Source organism: Arachis hypogaea, chromosome 8 (genome assembly GCF_003086295.3).
Source record: "Arachis hypogaea cultivar Tifrunner chromosome 8, arahy.Tifrunner.gnm2.J5K5, whole genome shotgun sequence".
NCBI classification, from domain to species: domain Eukaryota; kingdom Viridiplantae; phylum Streptophyta; class Magnoliopsida; order Fabales; family Fabaceae; genus Arachis; species Arachis hypogaea.
The window spans coordinates 26,153,773-26,172,785 of NC_092043.1; the positions used below are offsets into that span (position 1 = coordinate 26,153,773).

General features: G+C 36.7%; 2 protein-coding genes across 3 annotated transcripts; one reads left to right on the forward strand and one right to left on the reverse strand.

Annotated features, from left to right (window-relative positions):
* Window positions 1-10,871: 10,871 nt before the first annotated feature.
* On the forward strand, window positions 10,872-13,182 carry LOC112706611 (endonuclease III homolog 2, chloroplastic). Its single transcript, XM_025758003.2, has 9 exons — window positions 10,872-11,123; window positions 11,229-11,292; window positions 11,393-11,514; window positions 11,744-11,810; window positions 11,936-12,027; window positions 12,174-12,311; window positions 12,389-12,493; window positions 12,579-12,662; window positions 12,790-13,182. The coding sequence occupies exons 1-9, from the start codon at window positions 10,965-10,967 to the stop codon at window positions 12,931-12,933; spliced, it is 975 nt and encodes a 324-aa protein (XP_025613788.1). The 5' UTR covers window positions 10,872-10,964; the 3' UTR covers window positions 12,934-13,182.
* A 256-nt stretch (window positions 13,183-13,438) lies between these two features.
* LOC112706610 (protein farnesyltransferase/geranylgeranyltransferase type-1 subunit alpha) lies at window positions 13,439-15,654 on the reverse strand. Of its 2 annotated transcripts, none has more exons than XM_025758001.3 (5): window positions 15,155-15,654; window positions 14,952-15,061; window positions 14,595-14,715; window positions 14,382-14,477; window positions 13,439-13,965 (listed from the first exon to the last, which is right to left on the reverse strand). In XM_025758001.3, exons 1-5 carry the CDS (start codon window positions 15,404-15,406, stop codon window positions 13,531-13,533), a joined length of 1,014 nt encoding a protein of 337 aa, XP_025613786.1. In that variant the 5' UTR covers window positions 15,407-15,654; the 3' UTR covers window positions 13,439-13,530. The 2 variants fall into 2 exon arrangements, with proteins under 2 accessions (XP_025613786.1, XP_025613785.1); XM_025758000.3 differs by having other exon boundaries at window positions 14,595-14,772; window positions 15,155-15,448.
* Between the last annotated feature and the right edge of the window lie 3,359 nt (window positions 15,655-19,013).

A 19,013-nucleotide genomic window follows, 5' to 3' on the forward strand; every position in this document is an offset into this window, starting at 1 on the left:
TATCACCTAAGAAAGCTTTAAAGCACGTGAAAGAGGACTATAATGTGCATATCCACTATAAAATAATCAGCAGAGCTTTGAAGACAGCTAGAGAGGAGGTTATAGAAAATAAAAAGGAGCAATTTAGGAAGGTTAGAGATTACTTGTCTGAGCTTCATAGGAGTAATCCAGGCTCAACAGCTATAATGGATGTGATCCCCCAATTTGAATTACCACCTGTGTTTGATAAGCTATACATATGATGCGTGAGCATCTTATCTATCTTTTCCTAGTGAATTTGCATCTAAATTGTTGAGTTTAATTTAGAATTAATTATATTTTAGCCACTATGGATGCTATTTTGAGTTTTGTGCAATTTTATTTATTTTAGGTAGCATTCGGAGGGATTTGATGAAGTTTCTGCAGAGAAAAAGAAGAAAACAAAGGGATGACCAGCGAAAGACCGATGCGGATGCATGGCTCACGCGACCGTGCAAAATGGAGAAATCACAATGATGCGATCGCGTGCCTGACACGAACGCGTGGACTGGAATCTGCACAAATGACGCGAGCGCGTGGATGACGCGGACGCGTCACATACGCGATCTGCAATAATTCAAAAAACGCTTGTTACGATTTCTGGGCTGTTTTTGACCCAGTTTCCAACCCAAAAAACACAAATTAGAAGCTGCAGAATGGACAAAGCAAGTGGTCCCCACCCATCAACTGAAAATCTGTTAATTAATTCGAATTTGAATTCAAATATTATCTTTTGGGAAAAGATATTATTAGATAATTAGATTTTAAATTAATTATGATTAGTTATAAAAGGGGAGACTTCTCTTCTATTAGAGACATCAGATTGCATTAGGGGGATTCCATTAGGGAATTCTATAAAAAATTTACATCTCACATTCCATGAGCAACTAATCCTCCATTGTTAAGGTTAGGAGCTCTGTCTATTTGTATGGATTGATTTTATTACTTTTTCTATTTTAATTTATGTTTTGGATTTATATTTAAGAATTGTTTTCGCTCTTTATCTTATGAATTTGGGTGGAACGAAAGTATGACCCTCTTTCTATTTGAGTTCTTGTAAAACTTGGAAAAACTCTTTACTTGAACAACAGTTTGAAAACATATTCTCCTAAATTTTAATTATTTGGATTTAGTGGGATACGTGACATATAATCCCTTATTTTTGGGTAATTAGAACTTTTGTGGCATATAAACTGAAAATTGATTTTCACCCTCTAATTGGAATTAATTGACCAAGGAATTGGCGGTTGATGAATTTTAGAGGAGACTAGAAAAGTCTAAGGAATTAGGGTTTAGTCACATATAGTTTGCCATAAATTAAATCCTACATAATTAAAATAGTTAATAAGAAAAGTTAATTTGGAAAAATAGATAAATCTGAAGCCTTAACTATTTTTCCATATTTTATTCCCAATTTATTAATTGTCTATACTTTTGATATTTTGAATTCGAACTTAAACCTTTTGAACATTTCAAAACCAATTTCTGCTTACCTAACTAAGCCAATCAATCAATTATTGTTGCTTGATCCATCAATTCTCGTGGGATCGACCCTTATTCACGTAAGGTATTACTTGGTACGACCCGGTGCACTTGCCGGTAAGTAATGTGGGTTGTAAAATACCGTACCAAATTTTTGGCGCCGTTGCCGGGAATTGATTGTGATTAACAAATATTAATTGTTTGATTGTTTAGATTAGGCGTTTTAATTTTAATTTTATTTAAATATTGTTTTATTATTTTTCAAAAAAAAAATTTAAAAATTTTTTCCTTGTTTTCCTTTTTTTTTTCGTTAGCAAGCCCTCCTTGTTTCGTTTTTCTTTCATTTTTTTATTATTTTTTCTTTCAATTTTTTCCTTTTTTTTACGTTAATTTTTTTCTTTTTTTTTCCTTTACGTTATTTTCCTTTTCGTTCGTCCCCCTCCCTCCTGTTTCGTTTGAATTTTTTTTTCTTTTATTATTTAGTTTTCGTAAAAATAAAGTAAAATAAAATTAAAAAAAAATAAAAAAAAATTAATACTAATATTTTTTATTTCTGAAATTAAGTTTGGTATCTTCATAGTAAATTTTCTTAAAAAAATTAATTTTTTTTAAATACTAGTATTTTTTTTAACTTTTTAATTTTTAGTTGATCTCTTTTTATTTATTTTTAAATTCTTCTTTTATTTTTATTTCTTTTCCAAAAAAAATATTTTTGTTCTTTTTTCTTTACTTTCTTGGTTACCACATGGTGCGTTTAATCCTATTTGGTGTTTTGTGCTGAGAAAAAAATAATAGAGAAAGATCACGTGGGTTACTACTTACACCCAAGTAGTGATTCATACTATGGTGGATGGAAGAACTATCAAAATTTTGGTTGGCAAAGACAAAACCAAAGAAACTTCAATGCTCCATGTTCCAACTACCAAGAACCATCATCTTTCTACCCATGTCAAGAGCCACCATCAGATATTGAGACTTCTCAGAAGAAGAGTATTATAGAAATAGAAACTCTTAATGTTATTCTTACCCAGAACAAGCTTATGACTCAGCAATTAAGTCTACTTACTCAACAGATGGGTGGCATGCAAGTACCAACTATCAACACCCAAAACCCTTTTCAAGAGGTCAATTACATGGGGAGTGCTCCTAGAAATTTCAATAATAATCCCTATTCTAACACCTACAATCAAGGGTGGAGAAATCACCCAAATTTTGGGTGGGGAGAGCAACCTCAGAGACCACAAAATTTTAATCATAGTTCTCAGGGTGTTTTTCAACAGATTAATTCTAATAACCACCAGTTTCAGTCTTCTCAGCCCCAACAGAATAATGATTTGGAAGTAATCTTGGCAAGTTTTATGCAAGAAACCAGAGCCTCCATTAGAAACTTGGAAGTGCAAATGAGCCAAATAAGCAAGCAATTAGAAGAAGAGGAAGATGCACAACCTCCAATGCCCTTGGTAAGTAATAAAGAATAGATTGCATTAGAAGAAAGCTACCAAGAGGAAGAGGTTGAAATTGAGGAAGCTTGCAAAGAGATAGAAGAATTCAAGGAAGAAGACAAGGGAGTGGAACTTGCAAGACCTCTCCCAAAGCCATCACCATCCAATACAACATTCAAATGGGTAAAATTCCTATCCTTAACATGTACTTTCCCACTTGAATATGGGCTACTAGAGACGGATGGTCAACTTAGAGCTCTTTGTGGCATTGAGAGTAAGAGGAAGATGGTTAGTGGCAAGAGTTGTCAAACAAGGTCCAATATAGTTGCATGCTCCAAATCAAAGTGCAAGGGTTGGTGTAGAGCTCACTTAAAAGGGTCTAGAAGGTTGTTTGGATGTCTCTGTGAGAATTCAGATTGCTTGCCACCAGGTGAAAATAATGGTGATCCACAAGAAGACGGACGTAAAAGCAAGATTTGGGACCCTGGAATTCATTCCCACAATCAACTCTCTTGGGGCCTTGTCACTTGCTTTAATTTGTTCAAAGGCGTTATACGCCTGGTTTGGGATCCCGGTAGCCATTGAAATTACAAATATTGGTGGAGATTCCTAGATCAGTACAAGCATAAGCCACCATGACAAGGAAATCACCACATGTCCAACTTAAGGACTTTAACTAAAAGTGCTTGGTGGGAGACAACCCACTGTGGTATGATCATTTCTTTTCATTTTTAGTTATTTTTTGTAGTAGTAATTTTCTTACTTATTTGGTTTTTATTGAGTTCTTACTAATTTTCTAATTATGCAGCTATTTTATCTCAGGAACCGAACACCTCAAGCTATAAAAAAAAAGAGGAAGCGCATACGACACGGACGCGTCACTGACGCGAACGCGTCGAGCATGTGTGAGTGAAAAAATAAATTTAAAAGAAAGTTGCGCGGGAGTGGCGCAAGAATGGAGCCTTTCGTACAAACAAGCCCACGCGATCGCGTACCCCACGCGTTCGCGTCGTTTGTGATTTTCGCCATTCAGCGGACGCGTCACTGACGCGGACGAGTGATCTGCAAATTCGACGTAAAAGAGTGTTTGGTCAGAGAGTTGTGCTGGCTTGGGGCAGGAAGTGTGCTAAAAGCACAAATTTGGTCACGTGGCCGCGTCCCTGACGCGGCCGCGTCCCTGACGCGGCCGCGTCAATTGCACATATGGCCATCCACACGTTCGCGTGCATGACGCGAACGCGTCGTATGAATAATTGGCTCCCAAGCCATGTGAACAGAGAGTCGCGTGAGCGCGCGGCTGGCTTCGCGCGAATCGCACAAAGCCCAGGGCACGCGGACGCGTGCTTGACGCTTACGCGTCATTATGGAAATTTCGCGACCCACGCGAACGCGTGCTGCACGCGTTCGCATCGCTTGCGCCACACTAGTTCGCCGCCCAGTTTTCTTTCTCCTCTCTCCCAATCCTAATCCTCTCTTGTTCTTTTATCCTTTTATTCTTTTTCTTTCCTCATAATATTTATCTCTTTCTATTTTCAGTACTTCTTTGCTTAAGGACAAGCAAACCTTTAAGTTTGGTGTTGACGCTTCGCTTAAGGGTTTTTCTATTTATTCCTATGGCACCAAAGAGGGAGGTGAATCATCTTCAATGAGGAGCACAACCTGAAGAATAAAACGACCACTAGGATAACTAAGGTGGTTGAGTTCCTTTCATATTTTTTATTCCTCCCTTCTTTTTCTGTTATGTTCCGGTTTTCTGCTATTTTATTTTGTTTGTTGCATGATCTTTTATTAGTTAGAATCATAGGATTAGTTTTCTTTTAATTGCTTTAATTCTGAAAAGATGTTTCATGTACCACTCACTGAATTTGAATATAAAAAGAAAAGAAAAAGAAGTGATGTATTGCATGAGAAATTGAGTTTAATTCTAAGAATAGTCTTATTTACTTAAATGTGGTGGTATTTTCTGTGATTTTTGAATGCATGATATGAACAGTGCATATTTGAACTTGAATCAAGGGATGTTGATGTATAAGGAACAGGAATTTAGAGAATTATTATGCCTTCTCTGAAATAAATAAAAATTTAATCCTTGAAGCAAAAGAAACAGTGAAAAAAATAAAATAATAAAAGCAAGGTCCAAGGCTCTGAGCATCAATGACTAGGGAGGTCAGACATGATTAAAAGCTCAAAGAGTTGTTTCCCTAGTCATATGCTTGTGGTGTGATTGTGTCAAGTAATCCTTGAGACAGAACACTTAGAGTCGAGACCAAGTGCGTTTAACAGAGTATGCCAAAGGCTTTGAGCACCACTGTCTAGAAGTAATTGAAAGAAAAATCAGAACTCAAAGAGTTCCCCAGTTAAGTGCTTGTGGTGTTTCTGTGACAAGTAAAGCTTGAGACAAAACATTTAAAGTCACGGCTAGGCTCAAGGTGCAAAACACCAAAGAAAAATAAATTAAAGTAAATGTTGTTGTGTTCAAGGATTAAACTGAAATGTAAAGATCAGAGAATTCATAATATCATCCGGATTCTAATTCTGAATGCCAATAACATTCTTGATCCAAAGGAGAGTGAGATGCCAAACTTATTCAGGATTACAGTTATAAACCCCACTAAAAAAAGAGACATGAGCTTAATCAAACTCTCATTCTCATGCAAATTCACATCCTAACCCTATATTAGTTTTGGTTGCTTGAGGACAAGCAACAGTTTAAATTTGGTGTTGTGATGCGTGAGCATCTTATCTATCTTTTCCTAGTAAATTTGCATCTAAATTGTTGAGTTTAATTTAGAATTAATTATATTTTAGCCACTATGGATGCTATTTTGAGTTTTGTGCAATTTTATTTATTTTAGGTAGCATTCAGAGGGATTTGATGAAGTTTCTGCAAAGAAAAAGAAGAAACCAAAGGGATGACCAGCAAAAGACCGACGCGGACGCATGGCTCACGTGACCGCGTGAAATGGAGAAATCACAATGACGCGATCGCGTGCCTGACGCGAACGCGTGGACTGGAATCTGCACGACGCGGACGCGTCACATATGTGATCTGCAATAATTCAAAAAACGCTGGTTACGATTTCTGGGCTGTTTTTGACCCAGTTTCCAGCCCAAAAAACACAGATTAGAAGCTGCAGAATGGACAAAGCAAGTGGTCCCCACCCATCAACTGAAAATCTGTTAATTAATTCGAATTTAAATTCAAATATTATCTTTTGGGAAAAGATATTATTAGATAATTAGATTTTAAATTAATTAGGATTAGTTATAAAAGGGGAGACTTCTCTTCTATTAGAGACATCAGATTGCATTAGGGGGATTCCATTACGGAATTCTATAAAAATTTTACATCTCACATTCCATGAGCAACTAATCATCCATTGTTAAGGTTAGGAGTTCTGTCTATTTGTATGGATTGATTTTATTACTTTTTCTATTTTAATTTATGTTTTGGATTTATATTTAAGAATTATTTTTGCTCTTTATCTTATGAATTTGGGTGGAACGGAAGTATGACTCTCTTTCTATTTGAGTTCTTGTAAAACTTGGAAAAACTCTTTACTTGAACAACAGCTTGAAAACATATTCTCCTAAATTTTAATTATTTGGATTTAATGGGATACGTGACATTTAATCCCCTTATTTTTGGGTAATTAGAATTTTTGTGGTATATAAACTGAAAATTGATTTTTGCCCTCTAATTGGAATTAATTGACAAAGAAATTGGCAGTTGATGAATTTTAGAGGAGACTAGAAAGGTCTAAGGAATTAGGGTCTAGTCACATATAGTTTGCCATAAATTAAATCCTACATAATTAAAATAGTTAATAAGAAAAGTTAATCTGGAAAAATAAATAACTCTGAAGCCTTAACTGTTTTTCCATATTTTATTCCCAATTTATTAATTGTCTATACTATTGATATTTTGAATTCGAACTTAAGCCTTTTGAATATCTCAAAACCAATTTCTGCTTGCCTAACTAAGCCAATCAATCAATCATTGTTGCTTGATCCATCAATCCTCGTGGGATCGACCCTTACTCACATAAGGTATTACTTGGTACGACCCGGTGCACTTGCCGATAAGTAGTGTGGGTTGTAAAATACCGCACCAACATATCATTGGATGCATGCAAGCGTGGATTCAAGGTAGGATGTCATCCTTTAATCAAGCTAGATGGCTGTCGCCTGAAGGGTTATTTTGGTGGAGGTTGCTGAAGACACTAACAACCACTTCTTCGTTATTGCTTACGTTGTGGTTGATAGTGAATGTCCTGAAACATAGAGGTGGTTCCTAACTCTCCACCAGGAGGACCTAGGCTCACACACTGAATTTGGCTGGAATTTTATTTCTGATCAGCAGAAGGTATGTTAATTATTAATGTGTTAATTAATTTTGTGTTGATACTTAATTTTGTGTTAATTATTGAGTTGATGCCCATCTGAATTATTAATCTAATGATTGTGTGCCTATTGTGAGAAAGGGATTGGAGGTTACTCTTCAAGAAGTTATGCCATGGGCACACCACAGAAACTGTGTCCTCCACATTTGAAAAAAATTTATTAAGCAATGGAAAGACAAACAATCTAAGGGTTTAGTATGGCAATGTGTAAGGAGTACAACAATTTTAGAATTTTGTGCAAATATGGACAAGTTGAAATTAGTGAACCAGCCTGCTTGGGAGTATCTCTCCAGATTTTGTGAATTTATATGGACTAAAAGTCAATTCTCTCACTATCCGAAGATTGGTAACATCACCAACAATATATATGAGATTTGGAATGCGAAGATTATGGAGTATAGGAGTAAGCTAATTTTGACAATGTGTGAGAATTTGAGGTGTTATATAATGAGAAAAATGGCTGGACATAAGAAGAGGTTAAGTAATTATCATAAAAAATTAGTTCTTGTGCAACAGCAAAGATTGGGTGAATTCATTAAGCATGAAAGCACTAAGTGGACAATTTAGTGGACTGGAGACAATGAAAGAGTTATCTTTGAGGTTCAAAGACGCTAAAGCAAGCTTGGGGTGAATCTAAAGAAAAAGACCTGCACTTATAATCTATGGCAACTTACTGGTAATTCTCTAGTAATAATAATTTGTAGTTTCTATTATGTACATGTAATAATGTAATTTTTTGCAGGCATGTCATGTAAACATGCAGTTGCTGCAATCTCAAGGCTGCGGAAGGTTAACTTGAAGCTTGAAGATTTTGTGGATGAGTGGCTTACCATAGATGCCATGCATGCCACTTATGGTATAACAATTCAACCTGTAAATAGTGAGAAATTTTGGGAGACATCAGATGCTCTTAGGCCAGTGGCACCTTCCATTAAGAGACCCCTTAGTCGTCCTAGGAAGAGAAGAACTACTGATTCTGTGTCTGAGAGCCAACTAACAGGGAACAAGGTAAAGAAGGCCTTCGAGGTGACATATAGCAAATACGGGGAAAAGGGTCACTATTATAGGACATGTAAGGGAACTCCAAGGGATCCCAATTGACAACCAAAGAAGAAGGCAAGACAACCAAAGGTACAATATTTAGACTAGTATTAGAAGTTACATGAATTTAATTGTCTCATAATGTGAGTATCGAAGGGATTTATGTGTCTTACAAATGGTTTAATGAGAAGTTTATGTGTCTTAGAAATGATTTAATAATGAGAGGTTTATATGTCTTATAAATGTCTTACTATTGATTATAGGGTGATAACCAAGCTAATGTCGCACCTAAATCTGGTGTTGCTCCCTCTGCGGTTTTAGATCCTGTGGTAAGTTTATGACTAATTTATGTTATCAAATTATGGTGTAACTTAAAATAGGATACCTAACATTGTGCAAAAATTATAGGCCAAAGCAAAGAAGCATAAGAAGAAGTTACCAAGAAATGTTACTCCAGCGACACTTCCACAAATAGGAGAAGAAATTCCAGTGTCACAGTTTGCTCTAACGAATGAGGTAATAGTAGTGAAAAATATAACATTGTGATCGAAATTTTAGTGTCATGTTCAGATTCTGATTTACATTATCTTTGGTCGAAAAAGCAGGCTCAAGACATCAATGGACAAAGTGGTGAAAATGGTAATGAATGACTTGCACCAAACCCAGTCGTACCTAGTCCAACTGCCCTAGGCCCAACCACAACTGCAACTAACTATGTCTTGTAAAATATGATCAACGGTCCATAGATTTCTGCACCATTAAGGAAGAAGCAGCCAATTCGTAAGCCATTGATACCTCGAGTTCATAGGCCGTTACTTCCACCCACTGTGCCCACAAACCAAGTCTCATTAACCCAACCAAAGATGGCTACAAGATCAACTAAGTCTATTGGCATTTCTCTCGAGACACAGGTAGCAACTAGTGCTGGCACAGCAGCTAGGATGTTCCAATTCATCCCAACACCAGGACTCTAACAAGGAATCAAGACACAAGCTTCGGCGCACTACCAAACTTTAAAGAATTTGGCTCTACTGCACTACCTTTTAAAGCTCTACGAAAAAAATGAGGACTAGATAGTTATGACTAGTATTTTGGGTAGTATTTTGTAACTTATATTTAGATGCAAACTATTCCTAGCATTAGTTTAGTATTTTGGAACTTCTAGTACTTGAACACTTTAGATTATCTGTTTTGTTTAGTTACTAAGGCATGGTATGTAATGGCATGTAGGTGTTTTGTAACTTTTTATATATTATAATATTTTGTGTTTCTGGCTAAAGAGTTTCATTGTTTACTGAATTTGGTTTATTTTTGATTCAATGAAATTGTATGAAAATATACTTCAAATAACAAAACACTGAAAAATTGTCATTTCAACTCAAAACAATAAAAAATACTACAAGACCATATATCACAAAGTTACTTACAATTTAACTCACAACAATCTTTCCATTATTAAAATCTAACAATTTTATATTTCACTCACCATCCTTAATATGCATCTAGTTCATAACATTAACATCCAAAATAAGTTACAATTTTTTACATCCTATTAGGTTGAAGTGCAGTAAAGAAAAATCCAACAACAACGGCAATGAAAAATGCCATGATGATACATCTATTTTGTCTTGTGTAACTTCTTTCTTGGACTTCATCATATAGCTTAATCTCAATTTCTTTAATTTTGTCCTCCAACTCCTTCAAACTACTATGAACTTTCATCTTCTTGACTTCCACCACCGTATAGCCAGACTCAGTTATGAGCTCATTTAGCCACTTAAAATATTTGCAATGTGTTAAAGGAGTCTACAATTATGAACAATTATTTTTTAATCAACCTAATTACAGAGAAGATTGTAAGACAGAGTAATCCTTAATGTACCTTGAAATAACTGCAACCAAAGAACAATTTATTTGGGTTATTTGATATAGTGGATTTAAAAAGAATTGCATAAGCTCCACAATAGCAGCTTGGATGTGTGAATGTCTTTCTTGTCATGCCAACATTGCCAGAGTTATTGTTTGAACAGCTCATTGACTTCTCTTTCTATGAACGAAGAATTGAACCTGATGAATGTTTTTATGTGTTCATCACTAAAGGTAAGGTGAGATTTGATATCTAGGGTTCACATTAATATTTGGGATTGTTCTTATTAAGAATTGGAATCAAAACTGCAATGTTTTTTATGACTGTGTACAGAATTTTTGTTCTATTAACAATAGTCAGTCCATGTATAATAGTGACCGGTATAGATAGGCTCTTTCGGTTACTTTTTACTCGAAAATCGACAAGAAAATTTTTTCGACCACACGCAGAAAATGAATAAGAATTACGTTGTTAGAGAACACTAGACCCTTTTCATAAATAGTTAGAAACGAGAGAAAAATTTTACTCAAATAAAAATTATCCTATTCCTTGATAAAAGTTGGTAACAACTTAAAATTTCATGTGCTTATCAAAATTAATCTATTATACTTTGGACGGATTAGTGAAATAAAATCAAATCAACTAATAAAATATAATTTGGAGTTAGGTATAGTAGTTGGTTCCTCCCTCCAAATTGAAACTCCCACAAACATGTCGGTGATTTCATGCTTCTCTTTTGGCCGAACCAAAATCTTCAACTTTACGGCTTCAACAACTTCAAGATCCCCCTTTTCCTCAAAAACCAGCATACCTACCTCATCAACAGCCAAAAAAACTGTGCAACGTTCAGTTAAAATTGAACAACGCACGGTGAGAACTTCAGATTTTTTTTTTTTTTGTTAACGTTGCTATTTTCCACTTTGAGACAAAAATTAGTGAACAATTGTTGTAAGAATCTTTTAATTCACTATACAGAAGTTTGGAATAACTGATATTGATGGATATCCGTACAAAGGAGCAAATGAATTGGTTCAACGCAGTAAGTTTCTATTTTTGCTTCATTGTGCTGATTTCAGCTGATACCATTGCAACGTGATTATCTTAGGAAGCTCAAATTGTGAAGTTCATATATGATATAGGTGAACCACCACCCCATTGGGAAAAGGTGCTTGAAGGGATTCGCAAAATGATGAGTTTTTCTAAAGATGGACCAGTTGACTCAATGGAATCTGAAGAAGCTGCTGATACTGTACCTCCTAAGGTGTAGTGACTAGTGCTGACTTAACTATTTGTTTGTATCGTCAAAAAATTGGACTAATATGATTCTGTTCTCAAGACAAAAATACAAAGATTTTTAGAGATGTAACTTTTATATCTTTTGCTTCGAATCTTGAATTGATTGGATGTTATAGCAACTTTTCGGTTCGACATTATGTGAAGCATGATATGGATGAATGTAACCCTTATCTTAATCTTACATATACAACTAGGAAAGAAGATTTGCTGTCTTGGCATCTACTGTTTTATCAAGCCAAACTAAGGGGCATGTTTCTCAAGGTAAGCACATAAAAAGTTAAATATTTTTACTTGTAGACTCATTCAACTTTGGTCCACAAGTTTGCTCATAATTTCTCTTGGTTTATGTGAACACTACTTAAAAATGTGTTTTTTCTCAAGAATAGGAGCAACTAAACGTCTTCGGCTAAATGGTCTGCTTACTGCTGATACAATCAACAAAGCTGATGAAGAAACCATCAGAAAGTTGATTTACCCTGTATGCTACTTTCCTACTTGGTAGTTTTTGAGATTCAAAAGATTTGGATTTGGTTGTAAATTACGGATGCTACTTCTGAAGTTCATAGTTTTGCTTTTATCATTCTCATTATTCATTGAGCATATATACACTTTTTGTTTGCCCAGGTTGGATTTTATAAGAGAAAAGCCAGCAACTTGAAAAAGATTGCAGATATTTGTCTCATGAAATATGATGGAGACATACCTAATTCAGTTGAGGAACTGCTCTTACTTCCAGGTGTAGGTCCTAAGATAGCTTATTTGGTATGTGCAATAATAGCTTTTCTAATTCAAACCGTGGTTTGTTAGTATTTTAGTTCATTTTGTTAGTGATAATCCAGGTTATGATTCTTGGATGGAACAACGTTCAAGGGATATGCGTCGATACTCATGTCCACCGCATTTGCAATCGCCTTGGATGGGTTTCCAGAGCAGGCACAAAGCAGGTTTCTTTTGAGTTTGGTCGCATCATATCCTATGTATCCAACTAATGTCACAATTGGAAGTTGCTAAATTCTCTTCCCACTGCAGAAAACATCAACACCGGAAGAAACAAGAAAGGCGTTGCAGCGTTGGCTCCCAAGAGAAGAATGGGTTCCAATAAATCCCCTTATGGTATGCCCAGCACATTTCCTTTTGAATGAGTAACAAGAAATATGCAGGTGTTATTGCTGCACTACTAAAGGCTCTTTAGGTATCAGATTTAACTAGTGTTTGCTATGTATGGCTTGAATATGAACAGGTAGATTTTGGTCGAACAATTTGCACTCCTTTACGACCTCATTGTGGAAAGTGTTGCATAAGTAGTCTGTGCCCATCAGCATTCACAGAGACTTCAAAGCCATCTTCCAAATCCAATAAGTCCGAACTGAAAAAGAGGCTTTAATCAAAAACTGATTCTTGCATTTCAAGTTTGAAAGGTGATCACTCAAACGAAGTAGACTTCATATGAAGACGACAAGTGAAAACAGACAAGTGAAAACAGTTAGATGATTTGATATGATTTGACTAAATTAGTGTCTTAACGGTTTTCAATTATTATCTTCACATGAACATGTGAAAGCTCACCAATTTGAAATGTTGAATCAATATCTTGAATATCATACATGGTCGTTGAGAATAAGGTTTGATAAAATCATTTCAAGGTTCACATAACCAACACAATATATATGTATCTAGAGATATATGCTTTTAAAAAGCAGATAAGCAATCAAATTGGTATTTGTTTAGTCGCCTTAAGTAGGTTTTGCCATGTCACTAACAGTTGTTTAGGAATTGCTTTGCAAGAGTTAAGCTAGTTCTGTGCTGGCAATACTTTGATTGAACTCGAATGCCTGTAATTTTGTTGGGAAAAAATGCAGTTTCATGCACACAGAAATATAAACACCACATTGAAGCAATGACCAAATATCTAATTTCTACGGTTTATGGGAAAATTACACAGAAGGCATATAAGCTGTCCTTCTCCTTGCGAGTTTTCTATTCACTGGGCTACATGAGGAAGCCTACTCTTACGCCAGATCCAATAGTTAACTCTAATCGGATCAATCTTTTCCAGAATCGAACAAATCATGCTTGCTATATCTAGATCTTGTGAATCTAAATCTGGAATCTTCAAAGCTTCAATGGCATCTCTGAAGTCTTGATTTGGTTGATAACCATGACAGATAAGATCCAAAAGAGTGCTAAGAGCAAACAAATAGTTACTCTTGGAACTCAAAATCTTTAAACAAATCGATGAAACTTGAGGGTCGTTTACCCATGATGTGGTTTCACCTTTGTAAAGTCCTCGAAGATATTTCCATGAGCTTTCGTTTTCAGGGTAAGCTTCGATGGCTTTGATAGTGTAGAGCACTTCAGACTCTCTCATGGCCTTAAGGCCACCCACGAAGGGAGACCTTGTTATGACAAAATATCTCTGTTAAAAAATGCATGTTAATAATACCATCTAAATTTGTAAAGAGAAGAAATGAAAATATTAAGAAAAGAAACATATAAAATTATTCCAAACAAAGTAAACTTCTATAAGAAAATGCGAATCAAGCCATATCTAGTGGATTCCAACACCACCACCACCCCCCCCCCCCCCCCAAAAAAAAAAAAATCCTTTTTCCCCGTTTTCTCTCTCATGTCACAATATTTGGAAGCAAGTAAGTTCGCAAAAATTCAAGCTGATTCAGCTCATCAAACTACACTGAATGAACAACAAATCAATCTAATTACCATGGAACTCAAAACATAAGAAGCATACCTGTAAAGATATCAAATTATTTAATTATCTAAGCAAGACACAACCTATATTCATTTCAAAATGTGTCAATGCAAGGGACATACCTGATTCCAGGCAGAGTTGTTGAAAATGTCTTGTTCAAGAAGTTCGCTACAATAATCGAGTTCATCTTCCCATCCTCCTAGTGCCTGGAGAGCCCACTGTCCACACAAAACAAACATAAGCTAAATTTTCATTTCACATTTGAGTAATGAATTACAGTAAATATAGTTCTCAACTTAACACATTTGACAGAGTGAGGGAGAGAGATGCAAAACCTGGCGATGAGACCATGCGTGATAGTGCTTGGCGTCAACAGAGAGTACCTTCTTGGTGAATTGAAGTTCAGCGTTTCTAGCATCAGGCCCTAGTTTCTCAGCAACCCTTCGTCTATGATGCCTACAAACATCTGCCATCAACATCAATTCTTGTATATCCTTGGAGCAATGAGAGATCCTTGGAGCAATGAGAGATCCAGACACATTCAAACCATTCTTATATTATCAACCTAGAATCTAGAAGCTATATATATAAAATCAAGAATACGTAGTTGTTCATGCTCATGGAGCACACACACATTTATGCAAGCATCTCGAGTGCAAATGGAAAATTGGAGAGTAGAAGCTGAAGCTCACCATATCTGATAGTTTTTGGAGTTTTTGGCGGCTATACGCTCAATGAATTCCAGTTCTTCATGCAAGTCAACCTTCAGCAACTCCAGCAACAACCGCCGAAAATGCCACACCTGCAAAAATATTAACAAAAATTAAGTTACTCCGTTCCGTAGAAATCAAAATTAGAAATTAAAGAAATAATGCAGCGAGAATGATTTAAATACGGTGTAGTTTCCGGCGTTGAAGTGGATGGCTTCGGCGGTGAGGGAAAGGGCGCGTGGTGAGCGCTCGTCGGCAAGGTAAACGGCGCGGAAGTAGTCCATGACTTCGGCGAACTCCTCCGTGTAATTGATCGGAACCACCGGGCAGGGACCGTCGTCCTGCGGCACCGGAGTGACGTCAGCCCACTCCGGCCTGTCCCTCAGCATCACGCGCTCCTGCTCCTCCTCTTCCACTTCGCTCGATCCAGAAGCCATTACCCTCGAATCTTCTTCACTTGCCTTAGCTCGCTTTTTCTGCTAAATGCTAATCAAGTAATCATGTTCACTTTTTTTTTTTTTCGTTTTTGCGTTTGGGCTCTATTTGGGCTTCAAACTATTCGGACTCGATACACATTTTCGGATGGGTCTGATTCGGCCCAGTTGAGCTCTCAGCAATGTCACAAAATGAATAATAGAGAATTTGTGATTGATTGGTTAGGCTGCCTAATCATAACCATTGGCAACAATTAGTGATTCGGTTTTGGTACTATTAGTATTAGCTTTACCAGGTTCGGCCATTTTCTGATTATTCATCAAGTATATTCCAAACTTCATTTCTCATTTTTATAAAGAGAAGTTCTATGGTGTGGATGGTAGTAAGCATTTACACTTATGGATATTATGTGAATATTTTGTTCGATGAACATATTTTGGTTGTTCATGCTTACAAGTTCAGCTGATGGGACAACATGTCAGGGAGAAACAGTAATTTTGCAGATGTAGTGCACAATCTAAAAAAATTAATAAGTGTAATGAGATGTTAATTATTTTTGACAAGTTGGAACTATTGGACAAATATTTTTGTGTATGTAATCATGACTGGGTTTTAGACTTGAGTCACCATTTTTTATGCAACTGTGCAAAAATAAGTTTTCTTGTGGATAAAAACAAGTCAAAGATAACATTAAAAAGGAAACGGACTAATGTGTTTTCGGATTTGTTCGGGTATCTGATTTTTTAATTTTCAAGGAATGTGACTAAGCTTTTTTTGTGATGGTGTTCTCATAAAATGAAAGGGGTTATATATTGTTAAACGGATAAAGAAAACAAAAGGATGCTGGATTGTTTGATATTTAACCTAAAAAATTAAATAAATAAATAAATAAATATGTGATGTATGTTACTAATAAGACAGAAAAATAATATTTAAGATAGAAAAATAATATTTTTATGATTTTTTAAATGTTATCCTTTATGGTGTTATTAATAATTATTTATATAGCATAAATTTGCATAAGAAGAGATTAAAACTAAGGTTGCGAGAACTAAATCGGTCAATAAACCAATGAGGTTACTGGTTTAATAGTTTATTGGTTCGACCGGAGTTCAACCGGAGTTCAACCAGTTTAATTAAATATTAAATAAAATTATTAAAAAACCTAAAATAATCTTAAGTATATAAATTCAATAATTTCTAAGTTAATAAAATTTAAAATTTCACATAATAAATTATCCATTACTTAATATTAGAGGTTCACAAACAACTTCAAACATCAAAAGAATAAATGACCAAATGTACCCATAAAGATAAAAACGCTGACAATTGTACCCATAGAAGACCGAAACTAACTTTGTACCCATTGAAGATGTGGTCCGTGTGACAGAAATACCCTGCCTTGGTTTGACACCAGCTTCGTGCTTATACGAACTTACGTGACACTCCAAACCCCCCAAACCCCTATCTACGTGGATTAAACCTTTTTTTGTTGCTAACTGTTTGGTTTTTGAGGAACATTGCGCGGGAGAGGAAAGGTGTGCCCTAGCAGAGGAATTTTGGTCGCGATCGAATGCTTTCCCAATCGGAGACGTGTTGTGAATAACTCCCACGCGAAGAAGGTGAATCAAGGGGTTTCGTCATCGTCGTCCCCAAGTCGAAGAAGCTAGTACGAAGCCAATACGTAGCCTAAGGGTGTCGTGGTGGACGGCGCAGAGGTCACTACCTTTGCTGCTTAGCGAACAGAGGTATCTCATAGCCATTTTTGATTAATTTCATGTCATTCCCATTAGTTAGAAATCATGTGATTGCTGAAGATTGGTAGAAAAGTTGGGTTAGGGTTTGTGTTACCTGTGGTTAGATACAATGTTTTCTTAGCTTGTGTTGGGTATTTTCATTTCCAGGAATGGCCACCATCCATATAACACTGTGTATTAATCATAGAGGACGGTTTAAGAGAGGGCCTGGTGGGACAATTAGTTATACTGGTGGTGAAGTCACAGAAATCAATAGGGTGAACGTTGATACACTGAACGGTTTTTTTATAACTGATTTGTTGAAGGACATTGGATATACGTCCGTTTCTAATTTTTACTGGCAAGAATCGGGGATGGAGCTTGATGATGGGTTGAGGGACCTAAGGGTTGATATGGATGTAGTTAGAATGTATGAGGCAGCCGTAAAGAATGGGAACAAAATCAATGTGTATACAGAGCATCCGGTGGACCAGGCTGTGATTGTTGAGGAGAACAATATGACTCTGTCAAAGAGGAGAGTAAAGACATGTGCCAAATGGACGCCAACACCAACGAAGAATCCAAAGAGAAGATTGGTAGTAGTGGAATATCATGATGATGCTGAAATTGTAGGTAATGTGCAAGTTGTGAAAGAGGACCAAAGAAGGGGTGAGGCCCAGAACATGGTAGAGGCCCATGAAGAAAATAAACAGGCTGAAGTTGTGGCCCAAAAAGAGGACAGTCACAGTATGTCTCAGGAGACAGCAAATCCACCACCAGCATCATCCCATGAAGCAGGACATTTTTCTTAGCCTCCTCCAACCCCTGTCCTACCAGATCAGCCACCATCAAGTCAGTCACAACCCTCCCAGCAGCCTGAAGCCAATGTTTCTGAACCTGCTGAACCCGAACAACTTACCCAATACACCCCACAGCCGTGTAGGAATCCACTTTCCCAATCGATCCCTGATTCAGGCCGATCCTCTGATTCCAATAGGATCCCCCAAACTAATCAAAGCAATCCTTCATTTGAGGTTGATGGAGGGCAAAAGGGGAACAAGAGGAGATCAACCAGGAGGCCTCCCCCTACAGGACAATCCTTTATCCCGAACCCCGATCCGGAGAAGCCACCAACCTTTTATGTGCCAGTTGAGGAGGATGAATTTTCTGATGAAAACCCTGGACATCATTGATATTCTTCAGAGGACTTGCATAGCATAGCAAGTGACGATGATACTAAGACTCCAGTTTTTCCTCAGAGCAATGCTGATGCCCCGGTTAGCCAGGTGAGGTTGGAATTGGGGATGGAGTTTGAGACTCTCAACCAGTTCAGGAAGGCTGTCCGAAAGTTTAATATCCACATTGGCAGGAGCATATTCTTTGCTCGTTGTGACTCAACAAGATCCAAGGCTATATGCTACGATGAGGAATGTCCTTGGCAAATCTACTGTGCCAAGAGAACGTTTCCCGCAAGTTATCAGGTAAAGACATTTGTCAATGAACACACTTGTAGCAGAGATAATCACTGTAAGTCAGCAGATGGGAAATGGGTAATAGATAAGCTAGAGGAGAGGATTAGAGTTCAACCAAACTTGACAGTGAGGGAGGCTGACCAATACTTCAGGTCTGAATATGATGTACTCATCAATGAGAGGAAAATTTACAGATCTATGAAGAAGGCGAAGGAGAGGATTGAGGGTTCAAAGATTGCACAGTATGCAAGACTTCGTGATTATGGTAATGAAATACTAAAGACTAACCCTGGCTCGACAGTAAGGATACATACGAATCCTATACCTGATTCGAATCCTTTGTTTCTGAGGATATATGTATGCTTTGATGCATGCAAGAAGGGATTTGTGGGAGGTTGTAG

Excerpts from the sequence above, each read along its gene's own strand:
- LOC112706610 (XM_025758000.3), bottom strand. The coding sequence starts at position 15,406 with ATGGCTTCTGGATCGAGCGAAGTGGAAGAGGAGGAGCAGGAGCGCGTG. Across the intron at positions 15,062-15,154 it reads TCAACGCCGGAAACTACACC|GTGTGGCATTTTCGGCGGTT; the intron begins GTATTTAAATCA and ends ATATTTTTGCAG. Across the intron at positions 14,773-14,951 it reads TCCAAAAACTATCAGATATG|GATCTCTCATTGCTCCAAGG; the intron begins GTGAGCTTCAGC and ends CATTGCTCCAAG.
- LOC112706611 (XM_025758003.2), top strand. The coding sequence starts at position 10,965 with ATGTCGGTGATTTCATGCTTCTCTTTTGGCCGAACCAAAATCTTCAAC. Across the intron at positions 11,293-11,392 it reads AAATGAATTGGTTCAACGCA|GTGAACCACCACCCCATTGG; the intron begins GTAAGTTTCTAT and ends TATATGATATAG. Across the intron at positions 12,494-12,578 it reads CCAGAGCAGGCACAAAGCAG|AAAACATCAACACCGGAAGA; the intron begins GTTTCTTTTGAG and ends TTCCCACTGCAG.